Genomic DNA, 27,031 nt, shown 5'->3' with positions numbered 1-27,031 from the left:
TTTCATTTCCCAACTTCTCTTAATAACAGAGTTCAACAAAAGTTTACACCGCAAGGCTTGATTTGTTTCTTTTTTATTGTTTGATGATTGTACAGTTGTAAATGGATACTGAATATTTTCAATACAGTTTCATCAGATTTAATTGAAACGTATGTTGATTTCTTGGCTATCTAAAGTTGAAGGCTCACTCGCATTGCCCCGCCCTCCCATGACCTTTTTAATCCATGGGAGGAAGCTGGAAATCTTGGTGAAGCCATGTGGATACTCAGGATTACTACAATCAATGGGGTCGGTAAAAGCTACTATACCCAGAGGCTTGCCTTTGCAGATCAGTGGTCCTCCAGAATCACCCTGGAAGAACACAAATGTCAACATTGCAGCATTTGTTCATAATAGTGCTGTAGAATTAAGATATTAAATGTTATAATTACTTGGCACAGACTTCCACCCTTCTTGTTGAATTTGGTACAGATCATGTGCTCTGAGTTAAAGTAGTCTTTAAGTATGGTTTCACATTTAGAGTTGTCCTGAATCGTTTCCACGGCCTCTTTAAGCACATCAGAGCCAGGGCTGTCTTTTGAAGGTTGAATTCTGCCCCAGCCGGGCACCACGCATTCTTTGTGTGCATGGATGTTTTTATCTTTTGTTGGTAGAGCAATAACTTCAACAAACTTGTTCAGTTTAACTTTTTGTTTTAGCTGCAAGAAGAGAAACATGTTTTCGAGGTGAGATATAAGGTCTCACATCTTCTCCCCACATACTGTAGGTCGAAAGCTGCAAGTGCTGCATTGAAATTCATTAAGTTTCCACTCACCTTCAGAAGCATTATGTCAAAGTCAAATTGTCCTCTAAAGTTTGGATGCTGGACATATTCAACGTGCATCCTTTGCTGACTTGGCTCATTCTTAGGTAGATTATGTGCTCCCAATACCACTGTCACTTGCATTTCACTGATGGGAAAAAGTGTGTTAAACGGCCATCTTTAAAGTTCTCAGTAAAGATAAGAAAAAAGTACTGGACAATTGTGCAGGTTTCCCTGAGAACACATTGCAGTACGAAAACATATCCAAGTTTACAGTATCTTACCGAGAAGGCCTACAGTGCGCTGCAGTTAACACAAAGTCGTCTCTGATCAGAAATCCTCCACAATAATGGTGCCACTTGGCGTCCTGTCCATAATACTGAAGGGACGCCATGTATCTTCTCGAATGAGGCTTTGCAACTTTACCCCCAACAATCCAACTCTCACTGGCTCCTAAAAGATTCCATGTATTGGAATAATTATATGGAAGTTATTATAAATTCTGTTACTGAGATGTTTGTTTCTTCTTACCTGAAGACTGGATCAGACTCAGGACAATTGTTATTATGCAGTAAGTATTCATTGTTGCAGAAGTCAGGAAAACCTGTTTGCTCACACTGTCATGAGTTTTTATTCAGAGACCACCACCTTCAGAGGAAGTGCTGTGGGCAGGTGACTGTTAAAAGTATGCACAGAGGTGTTACCGTTGTGTGCTGCAACTATGGCACGTTGCAGTTTGGAGAGCTATGAAATGTGAATTCTACAGTGGTTATTCGTTTAATCCTGGTTTGGCTTTTAAGTCCACACACAGGTATAACTTGACTTTTCAGGATGATTTTTCATGGAGAAGGTTGAGAGCTATTTTTAATTTATGGGAGGCAGACTTTATTAGACAGGACACTAGAATGAAAGGGGTTGAATTCCATCCATCCATCCATCTTCGTCCACTTTTCCATTGCCGGGTCGTGGGGGCAGCTGTTGGAACTGCCCAAATCACATAGCAGGTGGTGGGTCCACAGAAGGACGGCCTCATGGTTCTAACCGGGCCTGTTGGTCTCTCATAAGGGGCTTCTGAACCGCTCTTTGTCTGACGCGTCACCTAGGACCTATTTGCCCTGGGAGACCCTACCAGGTGCATGAAGCCCCCGACAACAGAGCCCCAGGATCATTCGGGCACTCAAACTCCTCCACCACGTTAAGGTGGCGGTTCCAGGAGGGGGGGGGGGGATAGTAACTTCAAGGTCAACATATTTGAGAGAGATATATATATATATATATATATATATATATATATATATATATATATATATATATATATATATATATACAGTACATGTATTAGAAAAAGCTGTCCAGTGCATTACCACTAGATGGTGGACTATCTACACTTAAAAATATCCTGTTACAACAGCAGTAATCTACTGATTTTTTGAATCCTTTACTGTTGTTGACTTTTTTAAGTGCAGGGTGATCTTAGCCAATTTTCCTTGTTAATCATTGGTGTTTGGAGAGCTGTGAAAAGTGAATTCTTCACTGGTTATTTTTTGGCTTTTAAGGCCACAGACAGGTATAACTTGACAGTTCTGAGCCTAATTCAGATTGATTCATTACAGTTCAGTATAATTTTGAGTGCCAAAGAATGAGCTATTTTTAATTTATGGGAGCCAAACTTTATTAGACAGGACACTCGAATGAAAGAGGGTGAATTCCCTGTAAGTAATGATCTGTTGATACAGTAACTTCAAGGTCAACTTATTTGATATCTACTATATCAACCATGCAGTTCATGTATTAGAAAAAGCTGTTCAGTGCATTACCACTAGATCAGGGGTCCTCAGACTTTTTTCTCTGGGGGCCACATTATTGTTCCTGACTGTGATCGGGGGCCGGACCGGGTTGGCTATAATATAGAATTGTATGACTCAGACCAAAATGCCTCATTGTGAAGTAGAGATTACTCGCCTGGTACAGTCGTCCCTACTACTATATCCACAAGATCAATACTTGATTCAGGCACATATTTGTTTCAATGTAGTGGTTTGCAAAAATAGTAATCAAGTCTTCACACTTTCTTTTAATTTCCATTAATTTTTATTTTCAAATAAAACATCATTATGTAATGTGACCAAAGCAATAACGTCTTACACTTGTATTGTGCTTTACAAGCCTGTGTCACAAGTTTCTCAAAGTACTTTATTATTCATTCTCTCCACACTCTGTGGTGGTTAAGCTTCATTTACCACGGGGCTATAATGTGTTATTCTGATCTCTTATGCAAGTGCCCTCTGCTGGACACCTGTGGAATTATTTTTTATTTATTCAAATTGCCCCCTAGTGGCTGGAGTGAGTAAACTGGTTATTTAGTTAAAATATCCTAACTCCGCACAGGAATGGGCTAGAGACTTACTTTTTTTTTTGACATACTCAGGGATTTGTGCTCTACAAGTGGGGGGCCGGATTAAATCATCTCGCGGGCCGGATTTGGCCCGCGGGCCGTAGTTTGAGGACCCCTGCACTAGATGGTGGACTATATACACTTGAAAAAATCATGTTACAAAAGCTCTAATCGGGGCTATTTAACCCTGTACTGTTGACTTTTTTTTTTAGTTTGCAGGATGATTTTATACAGTTTTCCTTGTTGGTCAATAGAGTTTAGCTCATGTCAATTGTCAGTACATAATGTCTCCCTTTGAGGAGATGACCGTATTATTTATGGTAAACTTGAAAACTGCAAAATATACAAAGTTATTATTTGTACAATCCTGACCCCTTGTGGTTTGATTTGGAATCGACACACTCCAAGATTTTAACTTCTAAAGGAAATGCAATGCTTCTGTCCGGCTGATTCTGCCATCATTTTAGTGGACAATGGAAAGTAATCAAAAGTATCTTTAATTCCCATACAACAATCATACACAAAGTCTCAAGTTTTACCTTACATTCAGTATTTTAAAAATATGGCAAAATGTTTATAGTTAGAACCATAGATTCACAATACAATAATTACTATGCCCAAATTGCAGATACTTAAGAAATAGCACCGTATATTCACAACATTTGGCTCATAAGCAAAAACAATGTATACAAAATCTAGAAAGGTTTTATTGATCATCAACAATTATAACCAACATTGAAAAATATACCAGTGTTTCTTCATTTCAGATTGTCCACAAAACCACAATCTTCACACATGAAAAGCCATTCATTCTTTTGTAAAAATGCATAAAATGTTGAAAGACTATGCTTGCTTCTTCTTCCCAGCGGTCCCCCTTCCGCAACACTTCCTGGTGCAGAATAGGCAGCATTTGACTGTTAACCCGATCACCGTGACCACGATGAGGGTTAAAAACGCCAGCACATCCAGGCAGAAGTACTGGATCAAGTTGAGGTCGTGCGCTGCCACTCGTAGGTGATCGGCGCCTTTGTGCCTCATCACAAACTCTGTCCAAAACGTGGCCAACTCCAGAGGTGGAACGGGACGGTCAAGGTGCAAACTGGACAACGTTTGCATTCTCTCCTTGTAGCTGCAGACAAAGTAAAAAGCCATAGTTACTCAGGATATGGAAATGTATTGATCCACTGTATTTGTTTATGGTTTTAACCAGAATATTGAATCCTCATTCCTCCCACTATTCAAAGACATGGTTGAATGAAGTGAATGGGTCTAAATGGACCTAGTAAATCATTGTCAGTGTGACTGATAGTGTGTCTGATACTGAGCTATGGCCCAGTACTTTTGAATCCTGATGATTAATAACAGTAGATGATGAGTGGACAACCAAGGCAAAAAGGATCTAAATACATTGGTTTTCTATCTTACAAAGTACAAAAATACAAAGCAGGGCAGTGTCCACAAAGGAAGGTCCACCCCCTCCAGTAAAACAAATAATCTGCTCATTGTTCCTTGAGAAAGTCTCAAGGCCAGGACAACAAATAAAACAAAATGTAGTGTTGAGCAGTGGTTACGATATTGGAACATTTGTTTCTGTCTTCAAGTACTTTTTGTTGCAAATTCTGAAAAAAATGGATGGATGGCATGAGACTACATCTTTGTAAATTGTCATATCTCATTCCAGCAGACTTTGGTCTTTCCAAATTTGTGGGTAGGGCTGAACGATATTCATCACACATATCTCGATACGATAAGATATAACTACAGGTATGGTGAAAACCAAGCATTTTTCAGAAAAATAAAAACAGAATAATCCAAAAGAGTGCAGTTTTATTGATGAGAACTCACTGCCCGTCATCAACATTAACATAAAGTCACCAATGAACAATTAAAAAATCAAACATTTTTCTGGAGCTCTGCTTTAACATTATATAACCAATATATGCATATTTATAATGTTGCTTTTTCGATATTAATATCTTGATTTTTCATATCTTAATATTGATACGATAACGATATATCATTCTTTCAGGGATAGCGTGGGGTTTCGTCTGCATAAATTCTGCCTAGAGAGAACTGTTTCAAAAAGTTCCTTCTACCACAGGCCTTCCCAAAGTCCAGGGTGTTACAGCTCCCTTATGGAACGAAAGATCCCACAACACATGATAATTTACTCCTCCTAATGAATTTGTCATGCTGTACAGCTTAAAATTACAAATAACAACAAATAGCAATGATGTTGTAGGTAAAAGTGGTAAGTTTTCACAAATGTAAATGCACATTTCCTTTCAAAATCAATGTTTTTCAGTGCTTTGGAGGGCCCCCCTGCAGACAAATTGACATCCCACCTCTTCTCTATAAAAAGTAGATACATATCCATCTATTGTCTTACCTCTTGTCAGTAATCATCTTCTTCACTGCAGTTGCGACAGTCTCAGTGTTCAGGTCATATATGAGGAGCTGTTCAGCCACTCCTCTGGTCTTCATACGAAGCACATTGTCCCGCTGGTCACCGAACAGGGGGAACATGAGCATGGGCACGCCGTTACAGATGCCCTCGTATATGCCATGGGTCCCACCGTGCGTCATGAACAGGCGGGCTTTGGGGTGAGCTGATGGGACAAGGCAACACATAGATAGGCATCAGTTTGGTAGTGTTTCGCTATTGAAGCAACAGCAGCAATCATCATAATGAGCCTTTATCATAATCATTTAAAGATTAGGAAAATAGTTTGATGAGTCTTTGTTTATTTATTACCTACTGTAAAGCCATGGGTTTTGACATTTTATTTATGATATATGCAGAGGTGGAATTTTAAAACTCCACTTTTGAAATGACATTAAGATAAAGAATTACGTACCCAGCAAGTCATTTTGTGGCAACCACTTTAAGAGCTTCACGTTCTTGGGAGCATTTTCAGGCACTTCTCCCTCATATCGCCACAGAACCTTAAAAGATGAAACATTAAAAAATAATGATTTGCACATTTACGTTTAAACAAAAAAACATACAAAATGATCTACTACTCTTTTCAAAAGTAATTTCTTTATTTAGTTATATTTTCAAGCAAAATTGATGCTGAATACCAGCAGAAAATGGTATTTCTTTTAAGGTACAATGCTATTTGTCACACTCCTTTCTCATTCAAGTAATTATAACAAGTAATTAGTTTTCAGCTGAATAGGACTTGCGTGTTGGGACTCGGCAGCTTGGCCAAAGTCCATGTCTGTCGACTGATTAGCCCTTAAGCAGAAAAAGCTTTGACTATTGCGTAAATATTTGCAGTGGAATATTAGCTTTATTTTGACAGGGGGAAATGTATGATTTATGATTGACATTCAGTGGCGTAAGAAGGTTCCCACACCTCTTTAAATAATTTGTATGTGATAATGTAGCAGTCTGATACATAAAATCACAAAAATACTGATACTGATTATTACCCTGTAACAGAGAAAAGAACTACTGATCAGTATTGGTAAATGCTATGTAAAACACTATAGTGCCCAAATGTTTTTATGTGACCCATAACTCCTGTATTTTAATTTCAAAATCTCCATTAGTTTCTCGGGTTGGACAACTCACATTTGCAGTGCTCTATTACAAGCAATAATTCATGGTCTTGTGCGGTGATTGGAATGAAACTGTCGGATGATCTCACGTTGGTCTTACCCTTTGGGGGATTCGTCGGAAGGCTTCAAAGAAGTATGTTGCCGTTTGGAAAGGCATATTGGACACCATTGAGCCCATGGTGAACACAATGAACCCATCATCTCCAGATCCCTCCACAAACTCCTCCAAGTCCTGCAGGAGAAGCAGACACTTTAGTTTAGTTTAGTTTGGCTTCATCTTTTCATGTTCGCGTGTTGGCAATGAACTTCTTTAACCTCAAGTGCAGGGGCCATGTTTTTCTCAGAATGTGCTGCAAGTGTCAACACAACTACACACACCTGGCAATCCTTTTTGTGTAAACACCAACAGCAAAGCAAATAAGGAAAATGGATATTGCTACACGACACGACAACTAGGCTCCTGTTACATTTACGCTAATGATAAGCACAGTTTTATCTGAAAGGGGAATAGTGTAGAAAGAGTAGTAGTACACTGTATGCCAAGCTTTTTTACCCCCTCAATGGAATGCCCTGGGCCAAGATCCTAAGTATAATAATAAACAGAAAAAGAATGCTGTTAGTAGTAGTAGTAGTAGTAGTAGTAGTAGTGGTAGTTTGGGTTTGTAACCTCTAAATCTGCAATCTCACATTATTCTTTCTTTTTGTACTTCATTTTGACTCGCTATAACACTTTTACATATTCTTCTAAAACAATACAAGGAAGCAGAATTGTATTTTATTTATTTGTGTGTTCCGACCCTATGTGAGCCTTGTTATTTAAACTCCTACTTCAATCATTCTGGGCTCAACGGTTTATTTTTTTGGACCTAATAGGAGGAAGTACATTCTTTAGTAATGTCTATGATGCAAGAGTTGATAAAAGTGTTGCCAAATACTGCCTTTCGCTCATCTTGGCTACAGTGGAAGGACATGACAGTAGAATTTAATCAGTGCACATGTAGCAACTCGACTACTGACAGTAGTTTGGCAAAGACACATTTTCATGTTTCTTTTGACGTAAATCAAGGCTGGATCTGTTATTGGTCTGACTTCAGGTCACAAGTCTAAAGCTGAAACACACCTAATGCAATATAAGTAGCTTTTGGTGTGCTGTCTGCGCATGGATTGGCAAACTGGTGGCCATTTACATGTCTGGCGGCCTCTGTTGTTATAAGCACTCAGTAGGGTCATGTTCCTGGGATTAGCTCAATGCAAGTTAACATAAACAAAAGGGATTAAAAGCTTGAGTTCATGAAGTAGCAAGGACTTGGGTTTTTGCATTAATGCAGAAAGTCCGAGGTCAGGACTGAAAAACAGGAACATATACTATCAGGAATCACATTTAAGCATATTTACGAAATTACATTTAAATATATTTGTGGATTTGAAGGTGTAAAAACGCAATACAGAAAACTGCACAAGTACAGGGCTAAAATGGAACTAAACAAAGAAAAGCGTGACTAAAATTTAGCTTTTACACATATTTGAGTTGCCATGTATTTTTGTTTTTGGTTATGCTTGCAGATAAGTAAAGGTGCTCGGGTCAGAAACACCTGGACAGAGGATTAACCTATTATGCATGTTTTTAGTGATGGGGAAACCTGCACAGCCACGAGGAGAACATGCAAACTCCACACAGAAAGGCCCCATCCCTGGTGGGGATCAAACCCGGACCTTCTAGCTGCTAAGCACGAGTACTAACCGCTGTACTACCATGCCGCCCTACTACCATGTGGAGTTTGCATGTTCTCCCTGTTCTTCTGTAGGTTTCCTCCGAGTTATTTGGTTTCCCCTTCCACTGAAAATTGATGTAGTACCATAGACCAGGTTGAGTGAGAGTATAAGAGTACGACGAGTCCTCGTGTCTGTTCACTGACATGATCAGTCAATGAACAGACATGATCTGGTTAAATGGTCGAGTATTATTTAGTCTCTGTACCGAAGTACTTTTGTAGACTCTTGAGTTAATCTTTGAATACTTTGAGGACAATAGGGTGTCCATGACAACCAGTGGCATGTCTCAATATAGGCTTTGTACTAACCAGTCTGGACTATGCCTTTCAAGCCAACTCAAAGCCCAGATAAATTACATGACTGAATTAAGGGCTTGCCAGTAACTGTTTTCTGGCTCAGTGGTGGGTGTGTCAAATCTTATTGAACTTAGATGGTCTCTTCAAGTAGTCATGAATCTGCTAAAGTTTCACACTTCCGGGTTCGACCAGACAGGACACTCACCACCGACTGTTTTGGTTTGTCGATTACTGCCAGATGTTTACAGAAGTAACAAGACAGTGCAACATTTGGAGTCATAGTATCAACATTTCAGTGAATTTGCAGTAATATCATCAGTGGAAGCGGTGGCAGGGTATTAGCAGAAGCAGCAACAATAGACCTAATATTTCTTTTTTTGTCACGAAAAGAAGTGATCTGAACTGGTTTGTTTTAGTTTGTACCTTGTGGCATAGTTGTAGTTAGTAACTGCAGCACCAAATAAAGTGAACTAGCGGCAGCAGTTGCAATTGTAGTCGCAAAAGTAGTAGTTGAGTCTTGCCTAAGCCTATTGCAGTCGGGACACCCACAAAGTTACATAGCCCTTGATTAGCTCCAGATGTGTTTGCACAACATCACCATACATTCCTTGGACACTCACCGCTGGCAGGGGCTTGTTCGCTGCACAGTTGATCCCTCCAATAAACACCATGTTGGGCATGATCGGTCTGGGCCATTGGAAGGTGAAATCCAATCTGAGCAGCCATATCGCCCCTTCCCCTAATAGCTGTTGGTAGGTCATATCCTTGCTTATGTATCTACTGACCAGATCATCAAATTTGGCATACATCACTGTGCATATGTAGGACTCGAAGTTGTATAAAACAAAGTTCTTGACTCTTTGGAGGAAGTTCATTTTATCTGTGTTGTCTGAGTAGAAAATGGGAATGTAGGATGGGGGTGAGGGGCACTGGTTCGCCCTGATGTCGAGCTGACAGGGAAGCCCATTCAGGAAGTACACAGCCGGGATAGAGAACATATGGGCCAGCACGGACCCACAGGGGATGAACGGGTCGGACAGCATCGCATCGAATCCTTCTCCTCTCAGCTGATCCATGAGCTCTTTGTTATTCAGCAGGTACTCACACCCTTCAACCTGCATGGTCGTGAAGTTCACCAGGCGTTCCACATTGGACATCAAATCCGAAAACTTTGGCGGTGTGAAGACCTCTTTCCGTAGTTCATTGAACTTGTCGTCCAGCTGCTCTTTGGTGTAGGGCACTTTGTAAATGACAGTGGTGAAATCCTGAGAGCCCTTGATCAATAGGCTGCTCTCCGGGACTAACACGACCACCTCATGTCCTCTGGCGACGAGCTCCAAGACCAGAATCTTCATGCTCAACCAGTGGCTGCCATCCATGGGGGCGACCAGGAGCTTGTGCCCCTCCGAGAGCCCCACGCTGAGACAGAGCAGCAGTCCCAGGACAGGAAACCACCCCATTGCCTCCTCTCTCTCTCACTCCCTGTTGCTATGTGCTGTGTGCTGAGGGCTGAGCTCACTGTTTATACTGCAGGAAGCTGGGGCAGTGTTATATAACTATGGAAAGAGCATGGAGCTGCACTGGGAATACAAAGTCACTCCAAAAGACTTTTGAAAGTTTGCACATTTGAATCTACAAAAAAAGAGACATTAGAAAGTTGCCATAGTAGTTGATGACTAGTGGAAAAAGCAGAAGTATTTAAAGTTGTGCTAGTAGAAAAGTAGTGTTAGTACATTTGTACTGTATGGTAGTTGTTTTAGTCCTGATGTTTAAGACACTGATCAAATATGGCAAGAAAGTGTTATTTACACAGAAAATGTCTTCTTCTTTTGGATAATCATGCTCAAAGTAGAACATTAACTTTGTTGCATATTTGTCTTTTATGGGAACATTTGCTACTGATATTGTTAATGTGGAAGGGAAGAAAGATGTTATTCTTATTGCTTATTGCTACCAGAAGATGTTTGTGTAACTGTGTCAAGAATTGCAGAACTTGCAGTTTAGAATACTTTAATGTACTTGCACAATTTATTTGATATGATTTTACAGATTACAGTGTGAAATAAGTTTTCAACATAATTGTTTATATAATTTACTTGGTAACTTTTTGTGCTTTTTTGTTTCCAGTTGTGTATGATTATGAGATGTGGCTGCACCTTTGTTGATTTTTTTGTGTGTTTGTGTATTCACAAGTTGAAACTTGTTTTTTACTCTCATGACTAATTGTTCAGTCGTTAAAAGGAATTAAGTAGTAGTTTTACTTCCTCTTGTGTAGGTTTAACACTTGCAACTGCATAATGACATTTCACCTTTCATTGCCACAAACTATTCCTCCCTGTTCAGAAACTGCTGATGTCATGATTATTCAGCAACTGGAGTGATTTATTATCTCCATGTTCAAATGCTGACTGTTTACCTTGCCTCAGTCCTACCCCTGACACACAGACCTATGCTTTCCTGTGCTCCAGTTGCCTTTTCAACACAGCGTTGCGTGACTGCGTCCTCACCTTTCCTCCCGCCTCCGCGGGCCCCTCTCTCACGCACACACTCAAAACCCGCGGCCATTGTAATGACGCTATAGCGTGCAAAGGGCTGCTGTAATAGGAAACCAAGAACCCTGCTGACTGGTGGGAGCGATAACATCAAGCAAACAATGAAATGTGGGGAATTTCGCTCTTCCAAATATTGAATTACCAATATGAAAACATGCACAGTAAGAGTCAAGTCACCATAGAATTATTCAGCAATTTCTTATTTTGAGTGATACGGTACTTACTTAGTGGTAAATTGCATTTGTAATGGGTGAAAGAGCACTGCTAGATTTTATTTTGTGAATGTTCCCATCGTTCTTCACTTGTACATGTGTTGATTATCCTAATATCTTGTTAGAAGCAAATGGCTTGTTTGCACCAGATTTAGCACTATGCCATATTTTTAATGCAACTGCACATGGTCCTTCAAATAAAAATAAATAAACTAAGCTAAGATGTTTTGCTCTTTGTTTTTTATTGTTCACACACCTTTGAATTTACCCCTCTTCATTTTTTAAAGGTTTGAATTATTATGTTATTCCATTAGAGATTAAGTCCTTAGCAAAAGTATTACATGTTACTACTAGTCTTTCCTCACAGATACAGTACCATGAGGGCCTTTTTTTCTCCCTGTATTTGGGTGAGTGGGTACTATGGTACCCAAAATGCGTTATAAGCATCCAGTTTGGTTAATCTTACAATGACATTATAATGACATTTTATGTGACCTGATCATTGAACTCATTCACCTTGACAAAGGTCATCACAGACTTGAGCAACACAGATTCACAGTCTGCCAGTAGTAACAGCTCATTCATTCATGCAAGGCTGAAGGTTTTGCAGATCTATATCTTTGATCATGTTTAATCAATGACTCACACGAGAGCAGAAGGAGGGGAGGCCTGATCAAAAGAAGGATTAAGTTAATGTATACGTGACCTACTCACACTTGGACCTGTGTTATAGTGATAATTTCAGTCATATTCATTAGCAAACGTGACAGTGCAATGAATATCACTCACATCTTTCTTTCATCAGGTATTCCAATGATGCTTGATGAACATAAGCTTGGGGAAGTATTTTGCAATTGTCAATGAATCAGTACTGTCATTTAAAAAATCAATAGGCAAACAAGAATAGCTCCTCTGTTTAATTTTAACTTTTTTCTTAATTCATGTGTTTTATATAAGCATTAAGCAGGCAAGAAGTGTTTTTCGGGCCTGTAGGTCAGTGTTTGTTGTGTAAACCTGAGTCTACTAGTGTCTGCACTGTGTGGAGAGTCTGTAATCTCAGTCTGCGCACACAGAAATCTCACCATTGTGTTTACCTTTACCTTTCTCCTCCCTCCGCTTTAACAAATGATTACACAGTATGCTCTTTTTACAGCACAAAGAGTCTGCAATAAATCAGAATAGTCTTATCTCACATCCAAATACAGTACATTCAGGGCAATGTACAATGATTAATATTTGATTAATTATATCGGTTTGAGATAAGATTAAATGAGTTTGTCAAAGGTGAACTCAGGAAAGAGCAGAGAAAGGATGTTGAAAGGTGTCTTTTTGTATTTGTAAGTGTAGGTGTGTTGTATGATGACATCAGACAAAAAATGTTTATACTTACAGCAAGGCGTGCCGTGCACAGTGGCATTTTTCTCAGTAAATTATCTCAGCAAGTTGGATCCTTTGACTACATTTCCTCGAATGGTCCTCCCGGTGTTTCTATTGGTTCTCTCTCGCTTCTTTCTGCTGAGGCAAATGCAAAGGCAAATGGTTACTTCTATACATCTTGATAGTAAGCACGAGTAACGTTATTAAGAATAAGTGCAGACCTGAATGGTATAGGCTATCAAACTGAGATGGCATCACCATGATGTAATTTATACACATAATCTTTTTACTTTAGAAACTTTATACATTTTAGTACTTTTATGTGTCACAATCATGTGTCGCCACTGTTTTCTGCCTTCATTGTTTGGCGTCAGGGCTCAGGCAGACCCTCCACCAGAGCCTCGGTCAGTGGGGACTGTGTTCTCCCAAAATGTACAAAATCTTTAGTCCAGTTTCTCTTTTAATGGATCCGGACTGTGGAACTCTCTGCCCACTGATTTAAAACTGCAGACTGGCATGGACAGCTTTAACAGAGGTCTGAAACAGTGGCTGAAGTCATATGAAAGCTGCACACATGGTAACGCTGAATGAAATGTATATTGATGATGTGTATTGTTTACCATTTTAAAGAGGCTAGATGCAAGTTGGCCATTTTATACCCACTACTGCCACCTCAGGTCATATGTGTAACTGCACCTTCTATATTAAGCTCGTGCATGAAAGCACTTCGGACCGAAGTACTTTTTGAGTGATTTTTTGAGGCAGTTGTGGTGAACAGGTCTGAGCACATTTTACACAAGGACATTGCTGGAACATGTAGGGGGAGAAAAATACATAATTTTAATATCATTAAACCCATATAGTCCCTTTAAATATTACACATTATGTTTGCGTCCACGAGTCTCCTATGGACAAGTGTTGCAATTTAGCAGTTTTGCTATAACACTAAAAAATACAATGTATCTCTTGTTTGTCCAATGCTGTTGTTATGTCCATATCAATTATCAAATAAATAAGAGTAAAAAGAAAATAGGCTATCAAATTAGAAAATGATCAACAGCTTTAGCTTATTGTTGAAGGTCTAGGCTACAACTACTAGAGCCCAGTAGGGGGTGCCATGCTTCCAACAAAACCTGGGGAGTGTCTTTCCAATATACTCACAGACTACTCACCAGCAGAGGGCGTAAGCAGCTCATTTTTATATTGACCAAGGTCTCACACTTTTGACAAAAGACTAAGCACACCGGCATTTTCGCGTTTCTGGTGAAACATATTATCCAATGTTGTTTGCAATCTAAAAACTAAAACCAAACAATGAAATATTTAACTTTATAGCAGGCATATAGGCTATAATTGTGCATCCTGATCCTTTACCTCAAACGTCAAATCCGCGCGCCCTCGTCTCCCGCTCTCCACAAAATGCTTTCTGGCTGCTCATTTAGCTCATTAGCCTTAATAGGTCAGTAATTGAAATTCATCAGAAACCCTTGTCAGTGCACTCCCCCCTGATGTCGGCGGGGCTCGGAGCACCTGCTCGAGCTCCATTACCGGGGGTCCACGTGCATGGGGCCCCGGCGCGCGGCACGCGACTGACAGAGCATTACTCACGGAGATAATCAACCCCGAGATGCCGCTTGCGCCTAATGCGTCTCCAGAACGATTTAAACTTCACGTGATGCCAGTTGGTGCCGTCTCCTCTCCAGTGAAGTTGTGAATGCGGAGGTAGCTTCGTTTTAGGATTGATTTATTACGCGCAGACGCCTAACAGCTGGATGGTGCTGGAGTGTTTGGGCTTGCAGTGCTTACTACTGTTAATAGCTCGTTGGAAATCTGCGCAGTGGAGCATAATGTAAATTTAAGTAAGGCACATTAAAGGCCCTATATCTGATTTTGTTTTAAGTGGGCTACCATTTGTTTTATCCGTCATTTTTTTTGTAAAATATCTGCCTAGTGTTTCCAATCAAAAAAATCAATTTTCTATCAATTGTGAACTAGCAGGCAAGTAACTGTTTACATTAGTGATCGCAATATTCCCTTAGAGTTGCGGAACATGCTCATAAACTCATTCATGTGAAGAACTGGGATGTTCGAAACAACTATGGGTAAGTTAACTTGGATCACATATGCTGTAACAATTCAAAATGTCCATGCACTCTCTTTCATTTGTTTGGAAACACAAAAGAGAATTATGGGGCATTTTTCCTATTTCTAACACTGCTCTATAAACAAAGAAAAAGGTTTGTCATCTAAGAAGAGATACTTTAGCCGACTTAGATGATGCTCCTTTGAAGAGGATGAAATTAGAGAGCTTCTGGACATTTCTAGAGAACGTGAATGTGAGTTAATGAATGCTAACAGATCGGTTGTATTTGACAGCAACTTGCCTATGTGATGTCCCCAGTGCCTAATCATGATCAAACTACAAGGTATATTGTATATTGAAAATGCTTTTGTAGGCAATAAAAAGCATGCAGAGTAGTATGCAATATGTAATATGGAGAGGTGGTTAGTACCAAGGTGAATTTACATAAGAATCATGCAGTTCGATGGATCTGTACTGTACTACTTTACTTTTACTCTGTTCCATTTGAAATAATAAAGATAACCTATACTAAGTAAAAAGTCGAAAATTGTACTAATATTCGAGCAGAGGGATTTTACTCCAGTGATGAAATTGAGCACTTCGACCACTACTGAGAGTATGTGGCCATCATTTCATATTAAATCTATTTGGGCAGACTCAAATTTCGCAAATACATCTGTAGACATGCTCAGTAACTTGTTGAATTCATCCGCTCAGAGCTGAACCACTGAACCACTCTCTCTCTCTCTGCATTCAAACATAAGCAACAATCAAAATAATGGAAGCAATCTCAGCAGTATATTTTATTGTATGCAGCTGTGTGTCCAAATAATAGCCAAACTTGAGCTTTTCTCCATCTCTAAATGCAGCCTCTCAGGTCAGTGCCTGGAGCTGGGAGGTTATCATATAGCGCGGATTAGCAGTGGCTTCCCTCATTTTCCTGCAGTGAGTCCAATAAATAGAGTTTGGTGTTAAAAGGATACACAAATGCCACCTAAAAATGAAGTCAATGCATGTCTATGTCCCGCAATGGACCACCACATTCACATTTAGGGTTTGCCTCAATTGATTATAGCACCTCAGTTTGTGAGAGTTGCTAAAAAGAATGATAAAAGAATGAATTTTTTATTAAATATCTTTCATCTCGATGTGGACTTCCCATCTCAGAGCACCTCATGACCAAACTCATGTGTATTGCTATTTGCATAAGTTCAAATAAGCTTTAAAACAGACTCTTCTTTACCCAGGCTGGGGACTGACATGAAAAGTACAAAGATGTGACTCTCTTTGGGTAGGATTAAAAGCAAATAATCCACAAATGTGATACAAGCTTATTATACAATATTATTATACAAGGACCAATATATTGAAATTAATAACTTGAAAGAAATGCATGACATTTACCATCAGTGTTAAACATTGCACCCTTCATCAGCACCTGTCAAGATATGGGCTACAGCAGGACATAAACAACCCCTAAAATACACCCCACCCCTCTGTAATGGGACAGGCCTGCCTTTAGTCCCTGATATACAGCTCCACTGGACGCCCCGTAAAGGCACCCTCCCCTCGTATTTCACTGAGGAGAATTAGTCCCGTTTAGGGCACTAGTCCACGGCACAGTGACGGTTCCTCAAAGCTTGGTCTGAGCCTCAAAATCTACGTCAATCCAATCAATGTGGGAGATAATGAATTTGGAGATCATGGTCAGCAAACGTGACCCCATAAATTTGTGTGAATCCAAGAGAGTTAGCGGCAAATCAAGGACACAGAAAAAAGGTGTCCTTATGTAAACAGACACCTTTTTTAATTATACTTACTTATACTTGCATATCATTTTCTTGAATTCTTGTGCACTGTGCACATGACCTACACTTTTAATGTATTGCAATAGGAATTGACGGTAAAGAGCGGACGCACAAACAGAGAAGCAATTCTTCAGAAGAGACTTTATATGTCTGAGAAAAGTTGATAACAGTATTCAAACTTGTGTATTGTCTCCAAGCCATTTTATTTATAAACTTCTTAAAATAAAAAGAGCAGCGCTGAGGGCGTGATCCTGTTTAATTACCCCTAATGTCCTCAAACTGGAGACAGCTCCTCTTCCCTGAAACAGACGGGTGCCCTTGGCTTGGTTTTGAATTTTAACCCTTTTAATTGACTTTTTCCCACTCTGAATGCAAACTGGAACTGGATTATATAAACTATTATCTCATTCTTTCAGTACTTATTTGTGTTTTTTCCCCCTTAACATTATTCTCATTTCAATTAAAGATACTGGACTTAACGTTTGCATCATAAAGTGTACATGATTTGAGAGATGCACACAGTGATGTACAACACTTAAAGCAGTACCAAGTCATATCCCTAGAGGCCATATGCGCCACTGCAGGGGTCGTAGCGTGTTACGTTTTTTTACTCATTAATTGTCCGTGAGAGTAAATACTAGGCTGACAGAAAAAACAAAGGGAGAGAGGGATATTGTACATCCAATTACACAATAGAGATTTTTTTCACTCAAACCTGGCTGTAAATACTGTTTAAGTGGCGCTAGCCCGCAGCTAGCTTTGCCTGTTAGCCTGTTAGCTTCATCTAAGATAAGATAGATAAGATAGCCTTTATTGATCTCACAATGGAGAAATGTACTTGTTAGTGTGTCTTGGTGGCACCGACCTGGAGGCAGCGAAGTTGTGGTTTTCTGGCCAGAGACATCAGGGGGAGATGAAAGACCCCCCAATCATCCCATTAACACTTGTATTTTTCCGAGGGGGACTACAGAAAGGATTTATTAAGGTGAACAAGTTACTTAGTACTGCTTTAAGCAGGACATTTTAAATTATTTTTTTTAGTTTTATCAATTTTAAGCATATTTTTTATTATCTTTTATCTCTTATCTTATTCATATCCTACCGTATGCACAGCAGTTTAATGGATTATTTTTGTGTGAGTGGATCGGGAATTCTTTGCATCTTTGCTGCCTCCTCGACCGTGCATAAAGTGGAGCGAAATGGATGGATCAATAGACGAACAATAATCTTCTATTATAGCAGTATACCAAGTGTCATTTGCTATTGTAGTTTGGGCAGCAGAAATGTTCTCTGTGTTGTGTTGTTATAGCTATGTTCACAAACATTATCTGGACTAAAGCTGCATAGTGACAGTAAAGTAAATCACCAGTCACAGTATTTATACTTAATCCAGTCATGAGAACTGCACAATACGACTTACATTTCTCCGTGGACCATCCTGCTCTTTATCCCCCTGCTCTGTCTTAATCACTCGTATCTGCTCTTTTGCTTTTATTAACTGCGGGTTTTGGCTCTCGTCCATTTTGTCGGGTCTTAAACATCCTGCTCTCCTGGGCTGTGGGCTGATTGTGCATTTGAAATGAAGTTTTAAACATTACCGCAGTATTTAAAGAGTACATCCCTCAAGTACATCCCTCAGTTCATCTTTTATTTCCACACCGCACGGACGGTATTTCTGTTCCGTCTCTTAAAAGGTGTTTACAGCTGGTAAGAAGCTTAGCACAAGAAAGAAAGCTGTTTAACCTGATAAATGAAAGCACAGGTCAGAGGAGAGCTTTGTGATCACTTTTAGAGCCACTTGGTCACAACTTGCAGCTATTACAGAGCCAATGCTCTGCCTGTTTAGTAAATGTTGCTGTGTTGAATAGTAATGCAAGCTGGAGACTTCCACACTATGACTTTGTTTTCCCTTATTGAAGTTGTACACAAACCAAGTGCCCTCAATAAACTAAAGTCTCAGCAACAACACGATGAGATAAATAATTAAGATAATACTTAGCAGTTTTTGGAGATTTTTTGCAAACCTCACCCTTGGCCTTTTCACTGCACAGTCAGCAATGTTTGGGTACTGGTAATTAAAATACCCTAATAAACGAGAGAAAAGGCCTAGTCTAGTAGTTCTCCAACTTTCCATGTGCCCGTGAGGATTCATCCTGCAGCAAATACCGACTAAATAAGGACTAAAAAAGATCTAAACCTGGACGTAATTAACACCAATACCAAGCCAAAAGTTAAATTGTATATCATAAATGTTCATTTAGGGCTGCATTTGACATCATGGCGACGTGTAGACAAGCATCAACCTCCCCCTCTCTTGGTACAGCTGGGTTTTTTGCCTTTTTCTGCGAACTGCATTTGTAGTTGCTGTGCTCCACATTGTTTTACTGGACACTTTTGTATGTCTTTGCCGTGTTTTTGTGGGATGCAGCAGATTTTTTTTTACTGCAGAGACTCCATAATGGTGCTTAAGAAAGCAGTAAGCAGTTTTAAAAAGTAAACAAACAGCTAGCTTTTGAGCTAAAGACATTTGAGACCTGCAAATGTATTCTTCTGAAACACTGAAGAGGCACCAAGAGCCCCCATGGCTGCAGCACAGTGGAGGCATCACACGAGGAGCTACAGTAAACAAAAAAGGGACAAACAAGGAGGTATCCAGGCAAGACAGCTAACCCACACAAGCCTTCTGTCCCTACTATTGTTCTGGCTAATGGATGTTCACTGGAGAAAACAGATTAACTGCTAAGCTCTTCCCAGAAGATGGTGAAAGACTCTTGTGGAGCGGAGGGAGCTGCTCAAGAGGAAGGAGGAGGAGCTGATCAGTGCAGGACACCACGCTCTGAAGCAGGGACAAACCCAGGAGGCGCTGCACCGTTTCAGAGGATCAGAGGACACTGAGGGCAGCCAGCCAGGTTTCCTACTTCAGCATTGATACGGATATTGCCCCTGGTTTTACTCAACAAGGCAAAAGCTGTGCCACATCAATAAATATCAGCATGTATCAACCCATTGGTGCCCTTTTATCACAGATAGCCGTAGCCCTTTCCCTGGTCTAGGCCGTATTCGATCAGACCTGTAAATCAATACGGATATTGATGCGCATCAGATAGAAACCATTACAGACACCGGCTCTAATTCTTCAGGTGAATTGATTTTTTTATTTGAAATGATCCACGCGCACTCGTTCACCGCCGGCTGTTTTTACCTTGGCTCCGCGCGCGAGAGCCGCAGTCCATCACGCCACCGTCCGCTTCACGCCCCAATAAAACGCAGAGTAATGAGGCCGCGGCGCCGCTGTCACCCCAACACTGCTTCATAAAGGATGACACAATTATATGTAAGCAGCTCAACAGAAACGCTGACAACACTCGGTTCAATAAAACGCAATCTGTACGGAGAGACGTCATAGCTCATGAAGTCGCGGTGAAGTTGCAAATGGGGGTTGTCCTCAAAAAGGTTTCCTGCCGGGGTGGACAACAGCCTTTGTTGGATCGTTGGTCGTACAATTTTGAGAGATTCTTTTATTGTGATTCACGGCTTCTCTGCTCAAACACAAACACCATCCAGTCCTCCTATTGGTCAACCTCCATCATGCACTGAGTGACAGACACTTTTGACCAATCGCAGTGAAGTGTTTGCTCCCCCAAGAAGCTGAGGCCTTTAACTTCTTACCCCCACATCTTGTCCAGTTTGACTTTATCCTAATAAAAAAAAAATCTCAACCCGAGAGCAACAGTGTAATGTATCATTTGAAAGCTAAGTAACTTTTTTATTGTGTTGTCACGTATTTGTCATATTTTTAAGCACTCTAGTTGTGCTTTCTTCTCATTTTTGTGATTTTTTTGGTCATGTTTTTGTTGCTTTTTGTCACTGCTGGTTTTTGTCACCTTTTTGTGTCACTTTTATATTGCTTTTTCATTGCTTTTTTGTCGAGTTTCCCCCGTGTCCCCCCCGCTTTGATTTTTTTATTTTTTTTAAGGAATAGGCCACTGTTATTACATACTGAGATATGTTCTTACCTAACCTTAGCCAAGTTAATATATCCCCATCTGGTCTTTGTCCGTGCGCTCTGTCACGCAAACGGAGCACATACGCAGCCTCTCCCACATGTCATATAGCTCCAAAAAAGCTCACGATAGAAGCTACCAAGCTCTTCCACGTGTTCCCTATTTAAATAAAGTTATGTGAAGTGTTTTCATGCAAAGTATATTTACACAGAAATGTAGCATGTCGATTTTATAAGCAAATAAAAAGGGGTACTATGTTGTGAGGCGTAATGATACAGGAGCACAACGTCCGCGCAGTAACTCCTAAAGACTTCCCCCGCTCACTTCCGTCAATAGAAGCTGCGTGACTTGTAGAGAGCTAGCAGAGAACAGTTGAAGAAGCGTCGATAACTTGTGAACAATGCCTTTTACGTGCATCGTGCCGGGATGTGATAACAAGCAGAAAGTATATAGTGTAGTAATGTTTCACAGATTTCCAACTCAACCCGGACGACGACACAGGACTCAGGACCTCTACCATGAGGTAGGAATGCGCCAGCACTTTCCGAAAATATATTTTCTGCTTGTTGCAAAAAGCTCTCTACAAGTCACGCAGCTTCTATTGACGGAAGTGAGCGGGGGAAGTCTTTAGAAGTTACTGCGCGGACGTTTTGCTCCTCGTATCATTACGCCTCTTTTTATAGTACCCCTTTTTATCTGCTTATAAAATCGACATGCTACATTTCTATGTAAATATACTTCGCATGAAAACACATCACGTAACTTTATTTAAATAGGGAATACGTGGAAGAGCTTGGTAGCTTCTATCGTGAGCTTTTTTGGAGCTATATGACATGTGGGAGAGGCTGCGTATGTGCTCCGTTTGCGTGACAGAGCGCACGGACAAAGACCAGACGGGTATATATTAACTTGGCTAAGGTTAGGTAAGAACATATCTCAGTATGTAAAAACGGTGGCCTATTCCTTTAAGCTTTTAGATTTGGGTAAAGCCAAACTGGAGAACATATGCTCGGTTCTGATAATTCTGGCTCTGAGAAAATGATAACCTTCTGCTCAAGACCAGAGTACAATCTACACGATGAATAGTGTAAATTATGTTCCTGGTCGTCAACTTCGTCAATCCCTTTTACATGTTGTGCTGTGGCTTATTCCAACTTCACAAATCCATCTGACAAATGCCTAAGCAGACGTGACATTTTGCACACGGGGCTAATGCTGTATCACTCAGCTCAGTAAACCTTGTCTAAAGTGAGATGCATGAAGTGTTGACGCCATTAGAGAGACCTGCTCACGCTAAAGCTGAATCTAACTGACAGTGTTTCCCGATCAGGGTGCGGGGACATTAGTCTGGTGCATACAAGCATTTTTTGCAGAGTATGAGAATGAATTCTAAATTGCTTTACAAGGTAACAAGTCAAACAGATGAAAACAAATATTTTTAAGTTATGAAAGAAAAATAACAGATTGAAATAGACTTATGAAAAGGAGTGATATTAGTCTTTACTGGCCTCGCATTGGCTGAGAAGATTGGCTCTTGCCACATAACCAGAAAGCCGTCTCCAGACCGTATTGAATGAATGATTCTATTTTGAATATGTGATCTACTCAATGCATCTCTCAAAAAAGTGTAACGGCTGTTACTAATCAACAAGGGCAGAAATAAGATTGTGAAATCTCTTTCTATGCCAGGTTTGCAATTGCATGTGGAAAGAAGTTTAACCTCTTAACCCCCGCCTTAACCAAACACGTTTCCTCCAGTTTGGCATTACCCAAATATAGAAGCTACTTGGGGGATAAGAAAGGGCAAAGCGTTGACAAAGTGACATAAGAGCAACAAAAAAGTGACAAAAAAGCTATGAAAAAGTGACAAAAAAAGTGATGAAAAAAACTCAACAGTGACGACAACACAGCAACAACGCAAAGAAAAAGATCAGTTTCGATCAGTTTTGTAGGTCTTAGCTTTCAAATGAGATGTGACAATGGCCTATATAATGGCCTTTTTCAATTTGAGTAAAACTGAACTAGAGAAATGGTGGGGGTGAAGAGGTTCACATATTAAATCCCACCCGCGATTCCGACCGCACAATTTAATTACATACTTTTCTTGTTGCTTTTCTCTACCTTTCTGAGTAGAGTTTGAATGTTAGTCTTGTGCAAAGTAGTAGTTCTGACCAATGCTCAAGATCTGGAGATGGGTCCTGCACTCCATAATACTATTAGCAGTGCCTTGTTTTAAAGGCAATCAACATTTTGGGGATTTTTACCATCCTCATACCTGTACACATACAGTGGGTTGCACAAGTATCAGCCTCCCTATTAACCTTTTGACATTTTGCCATGCTATGGACCATAAACATAAATATATTGAATTTAAATATTATGTGAAAGACACACACTACACTACACAATCGTGAAGTGACATTAAATTCATACATGATTTTTTTTATGAATGAAAAACTGAAAAGAGGGATGAGCATAAGCACCGGTCCCCTTTCCTTTCAACAATTGCCTTCAGAATTTGAATGACGATTTCTGAATGATCACATGTTGGACCACTGACTAAATAGAGTCTACCTGTGTGTAATCTAATGTCAGTTCAAATACAGCTGCTCTGTGATGGTCTCAGAGCAGCACCATGAAGTCCATAAACATACAAGACAGGTCCGGGATAAAGTTACTGAGAAGTATAACACTGGGTTAGGTTTTAAAAAGATTTCCAAAGCTTTGAACATCTCTCAAAGTACCAGATTTATGCAGTCTACGACTAATAGTTGTCCTGCTGTTTCCCCCAGCTTTCCCCTAGCTCTCTGCAGTTCATCCAGGGTCATCATAGGCTTCTTGGTAACAGCTGTGGTCAGTGCTCTCCTTGTTCGGTCGGCCGGGTCTTGCAAACCGGCTAGGTTTGCAGTGATGACATACTCTTTCCATTCCTGGATGGTGTATTTAGCTGTACTTTGAGAGATGTTCAGAGCTTTGGAAATCTTTTTATAACCTAACCCAGCTTTATACTTCTCAATAACTTTATCCCGGACCTGTCTGGTGTGTTCTTGGACTTCATGATGCTTCTGCTCCACAATAGTCTCTTAACAGACCTCTGAGACCATCACAGAGCAGCTGTATTTGAACTGACATTAGATTACACACAGGTAAACTCTATTTCAATGAATTACAGTATATTTATGTTTAAGGCCCATAGTATGGCAAAATGTCAAAAAGTGAAAGGGGGCCCATACTCACACAACCCAACTTCCCTGTCACCCAAAGACCAAATCTCTTCACCTCATACCTGGTCTCGTCTGACTTCTTTGAAACAATTCAACAGAGAGCATCACATCTGGCTGGTCTCCCTCAGTCCTGTGAGTGTAAAACATGCAAAACCCTGCTCCACATTGGTCCCACTGCTCTGTTCTCTCTGCTCTGTCGGCTAAAAGGCCCAGTCCCAAAGTTTTAAGTATCCTTTTGCCATGAGTGTCATCATGGGCTTAAATAACAAAACAATTTGGCTTGTGCAAACGGGGATTACCACGACGCAAATCCAATCCCTGGCGAGGAATGGGTGTTTGGCTATTTACTGGTGCAATAAAAGGAATGCCATATATTTGTAATTTAGAAAAATCATCAATTTATAGATAAGAAAAGTAGTCTGTTTCCATCTTGTCGTTCATGAAATAGGAGGGCTTTCTAAACACCAACTGGAATGAAGTAAAATCTTGAGTAAACCAGGATTATTAAGGGATTTATCTGGCAGTTACACAACTTCTTTCTAAATCACAACTAACCAATACAGATATAACCCTAGCTCAAAACAGGACAAGTCAGTTATTTCTGCCAGACTAAAACCAATAACGTGCTTTAGTTTAGTAACTGCCAAATGATCATTGTGTACCAATAGTATCACCTGTGTCACAGTTTGTGAACCCCTCCAGAGCAATATGACATGTTAATGATAATGAAAAGTGCAGTGTATCCTCAGAAGAACACAACATGTACCAGCGCTGTGTGACTTGTTTATTTATTAACCCGGACTGTCTGCTTGGCTTACTATCACCGAGCCCTGACAGCTGCACGGTCCAGGTGATGCATGAGCCAATATGTGACTGGAGAGGGCTCCTCGTCGCACATCAATATGAAAATCACTTTGTGGCAGAAACGGCCGCAGGCACTACATCTAACTCCAAAAGTGACTAATCTTTGGGTCATAAACTCTGCGCAAGACGCCGCGGGTTTTCTCTGAGCGAGAGACAGCGCTCCCGAACGCCATCATTTTCCATCCGACAAGTCAAGGACCTGGTGCATCACATTAGCAGATTCCTCTTAATAGCGTGTGAAATAGCGGAGGACGGAGGAGCGGTAGGAGAGAGCAAATAAAAGAGGGAGAGAGGGGTATAGTGAAAGGTGACCTCGGTCTCTGGAGCGCCAGATTAGAAACTTCAAATGCTCAGCCAGCGGCGCTCCTAAAGCAACACAAAGACTACAGGCACATTGTTACAGTGAGAGGTGGCAGCCAAATATCGTGCTTTCACAGACGGGATTAGCAGTTTCACAAGGCAATGGTGCTCCCAATGGTGGCAATATTAGTTCACCTATTGTTCTCAGTGTCTGCATTTACTTTTGTTTCTTCAGTTTTGACATTCAGAACTTTAAGCGGCACAGTCCGGTTGTCTTAAAGGTTGGGTTTGTAACATGCACACTGCTACTGTTTTAAAATGGCTCCACACCATTTAAGGCAAACAGTGTTGTCAACCTCTCGTATGTTTTTGGTTTATTGCCACAGGATTTGGCAACTTGAAGCATGTGGTTTTGTGGGACAAGCAACAAAAAATACTCTAGCCTATACTAAAGCAGTACTAAGTAAGTTGTTTACCTTAATTAATCCTTTCCGTAGTCCCTCTGGGGTTAGTACAAGTGTTGATGGGATGATTTCATCTTCCCCTGGTGTCTCTGGCCAGAAAACCAGAATTGCAACTTTCCCTGCTCCGACCCGGAGACCCCAATACACACTAATAGAATCATGGAGAAGAAGCTAACTAGCTAACGGGCAAAGCTAACTGCGGGTTAGCGCAACTTAAACAGTATCTATAGCCAAGTCTGAGTGAAAAAAAATATCTCCATTGTGTAGTTGGATGTACAGTATCCCTCTCTCCCTTTGTCTTTTCTGTCAGCGTAGTGTTTACTCTCACGGGCAATTAATGAGTAAAAAAAAACATGCTATAACATGCTAAGGGCATGAGTTACTTAGTTCTGCATTAACCTTAACATTTTAGTTTAGTTTAGTTGAGCTGTTTACATTAATTTAGTTACAGACGTCATAACACAGTAATGGAAGCTCAAAAGGAGTATAGGCTGAAGCTGAATTTTATGTGCGCCTACCCCTATATTCAAAACTCTCAGTACTCATGTATTACACATTTGTATTCCCATTGGGAACTCAACTAATAACAACTGTACCATAAGAATACGCAAAGTTCAAGTATACCGTCTTCATACCCAGGCACACACAACCACAAGCGTATATCTGAGTTACATTTTCCTATTACAAATACATTTTCAACAATACAGTCAATCAGTGATATAGACCTTACAATTTGCAGCAGTTGAGCTTGTAGCTACATTCCACATCAAACGTATAATGTCACAAGGTATAAAGATTACTGTACATTATTTCAGTCATACATCTATAGTACAAGCAGCATGACTACATTAAGAAGTTCTTCCACAAGGCATTATGTCGTGACGGAAAATGTTAATTCAACATCCAGCATACTTCTAGACCGTGGTAAGCAAAAATACGAGAAAGTTATATTGATCCAAGTATAACAATGTCAAAAGTCAGTACTGTACATTAACTGTGCAGTGTAAATTCTAATGAACACTGCAATTGTTACCAGAAAAGTAAGTATTCGATTTTAACGTGTTTATCCCATGACACAACCTTTACGAAATATTTACAATTTTATCTTACCTTCAGGTGATTTCTTAACACACTAAATGCTATTTTTCACATAAATCCAGAGGAAGTGATTTGCTGTGGTAACCATGAAGGTAAAAGCAAAGTATTTGCAATACATTACATTTTAACTACTGATATATTTTATAGGGTGTTTGGGTTGAAGCAAAAACATGAGGTGATTATATTCTGTAATCACATGCCTAACAGAAGTG

The 27,031-nt window shown here is 40.1% G+C and overlaps 2 protein-coding genes across 2 annotated transcripts; both read right to left on the bottom strand.

The window, feature by feature from the left end:
* Nucleotides 1–9: 9 nt before the first annotated feature.
* Nucleotides 10–1,552, bottom strand: LOC306968171 (granzyme-like protein 1). The gene is made up of 5 exons (XM_079563488.1): nucleotides 1,334–1,552; nucleotides 1,087–1,255; nucleotides 815–950; nucleotides 432–698; nucleotides 10–351 (listed from the first exon to the last, which is right to left on the bottom strand). The coding sequence occupies exons 1-5, from the start codon at nucleotides 1,383–1,385 to the stop codon at nucleotides 139–141; spliced, it is 837 nt and encodes a 278-aa protein (XP_079419614.1). The 5' UTR covers nucleotides 1,386–1,552; the 3' UTR covers nucleotides 10–138.
* A 2,465-nt stretch (nucleotides 1,553–4,017) lies between these two features.
* Nucleotides 4,018–10,351, bottom strand: LOC306967500 (UDP-glucuronosyltransferase-like). Its single transcript, XM_079562576.1, has 5 exons — nucleotides 9,454–10,351; nucleotides 6,865–6,996; nucleotides 6,056–6,143; nucleotides 5,587–5,806; nucleotides 4,018–4,326 (listed from the first exon to the last, which is right to left on the bottom strand). The coding sequence occupies exons 1-5, from the start codon at nucleotides 10,291–10,293 to the stop codon at nucleotides 4,041–4,043; spliced, it is 1,566 nt and encodes a 521-aa protein (XP_079418702.1). The 5' UTR covers nucleotides 10,294–10,351; the 3' UTR covers nucleotides 4,018–4,040.
* Between the last annotated feature and the right edge of the window lie 16,680 nt (nucleotides 10,352–27,031).

This window comes from Gobius niger (assembly GCF_951799975.1).
Source record: "Gobius niger genome assembly, chromosome: 9".
Taxonomy (NCBI): Eukaryota; Metazoa; Chordata; class Actinopteri; order Gobiiformes; family Gobiidae; genus Gobius; species Gobius niger.
Note: the sequence above shows the minus strand (reverse complement) of the source record. Positions and strands in the feature narration are given on the sequence as shown.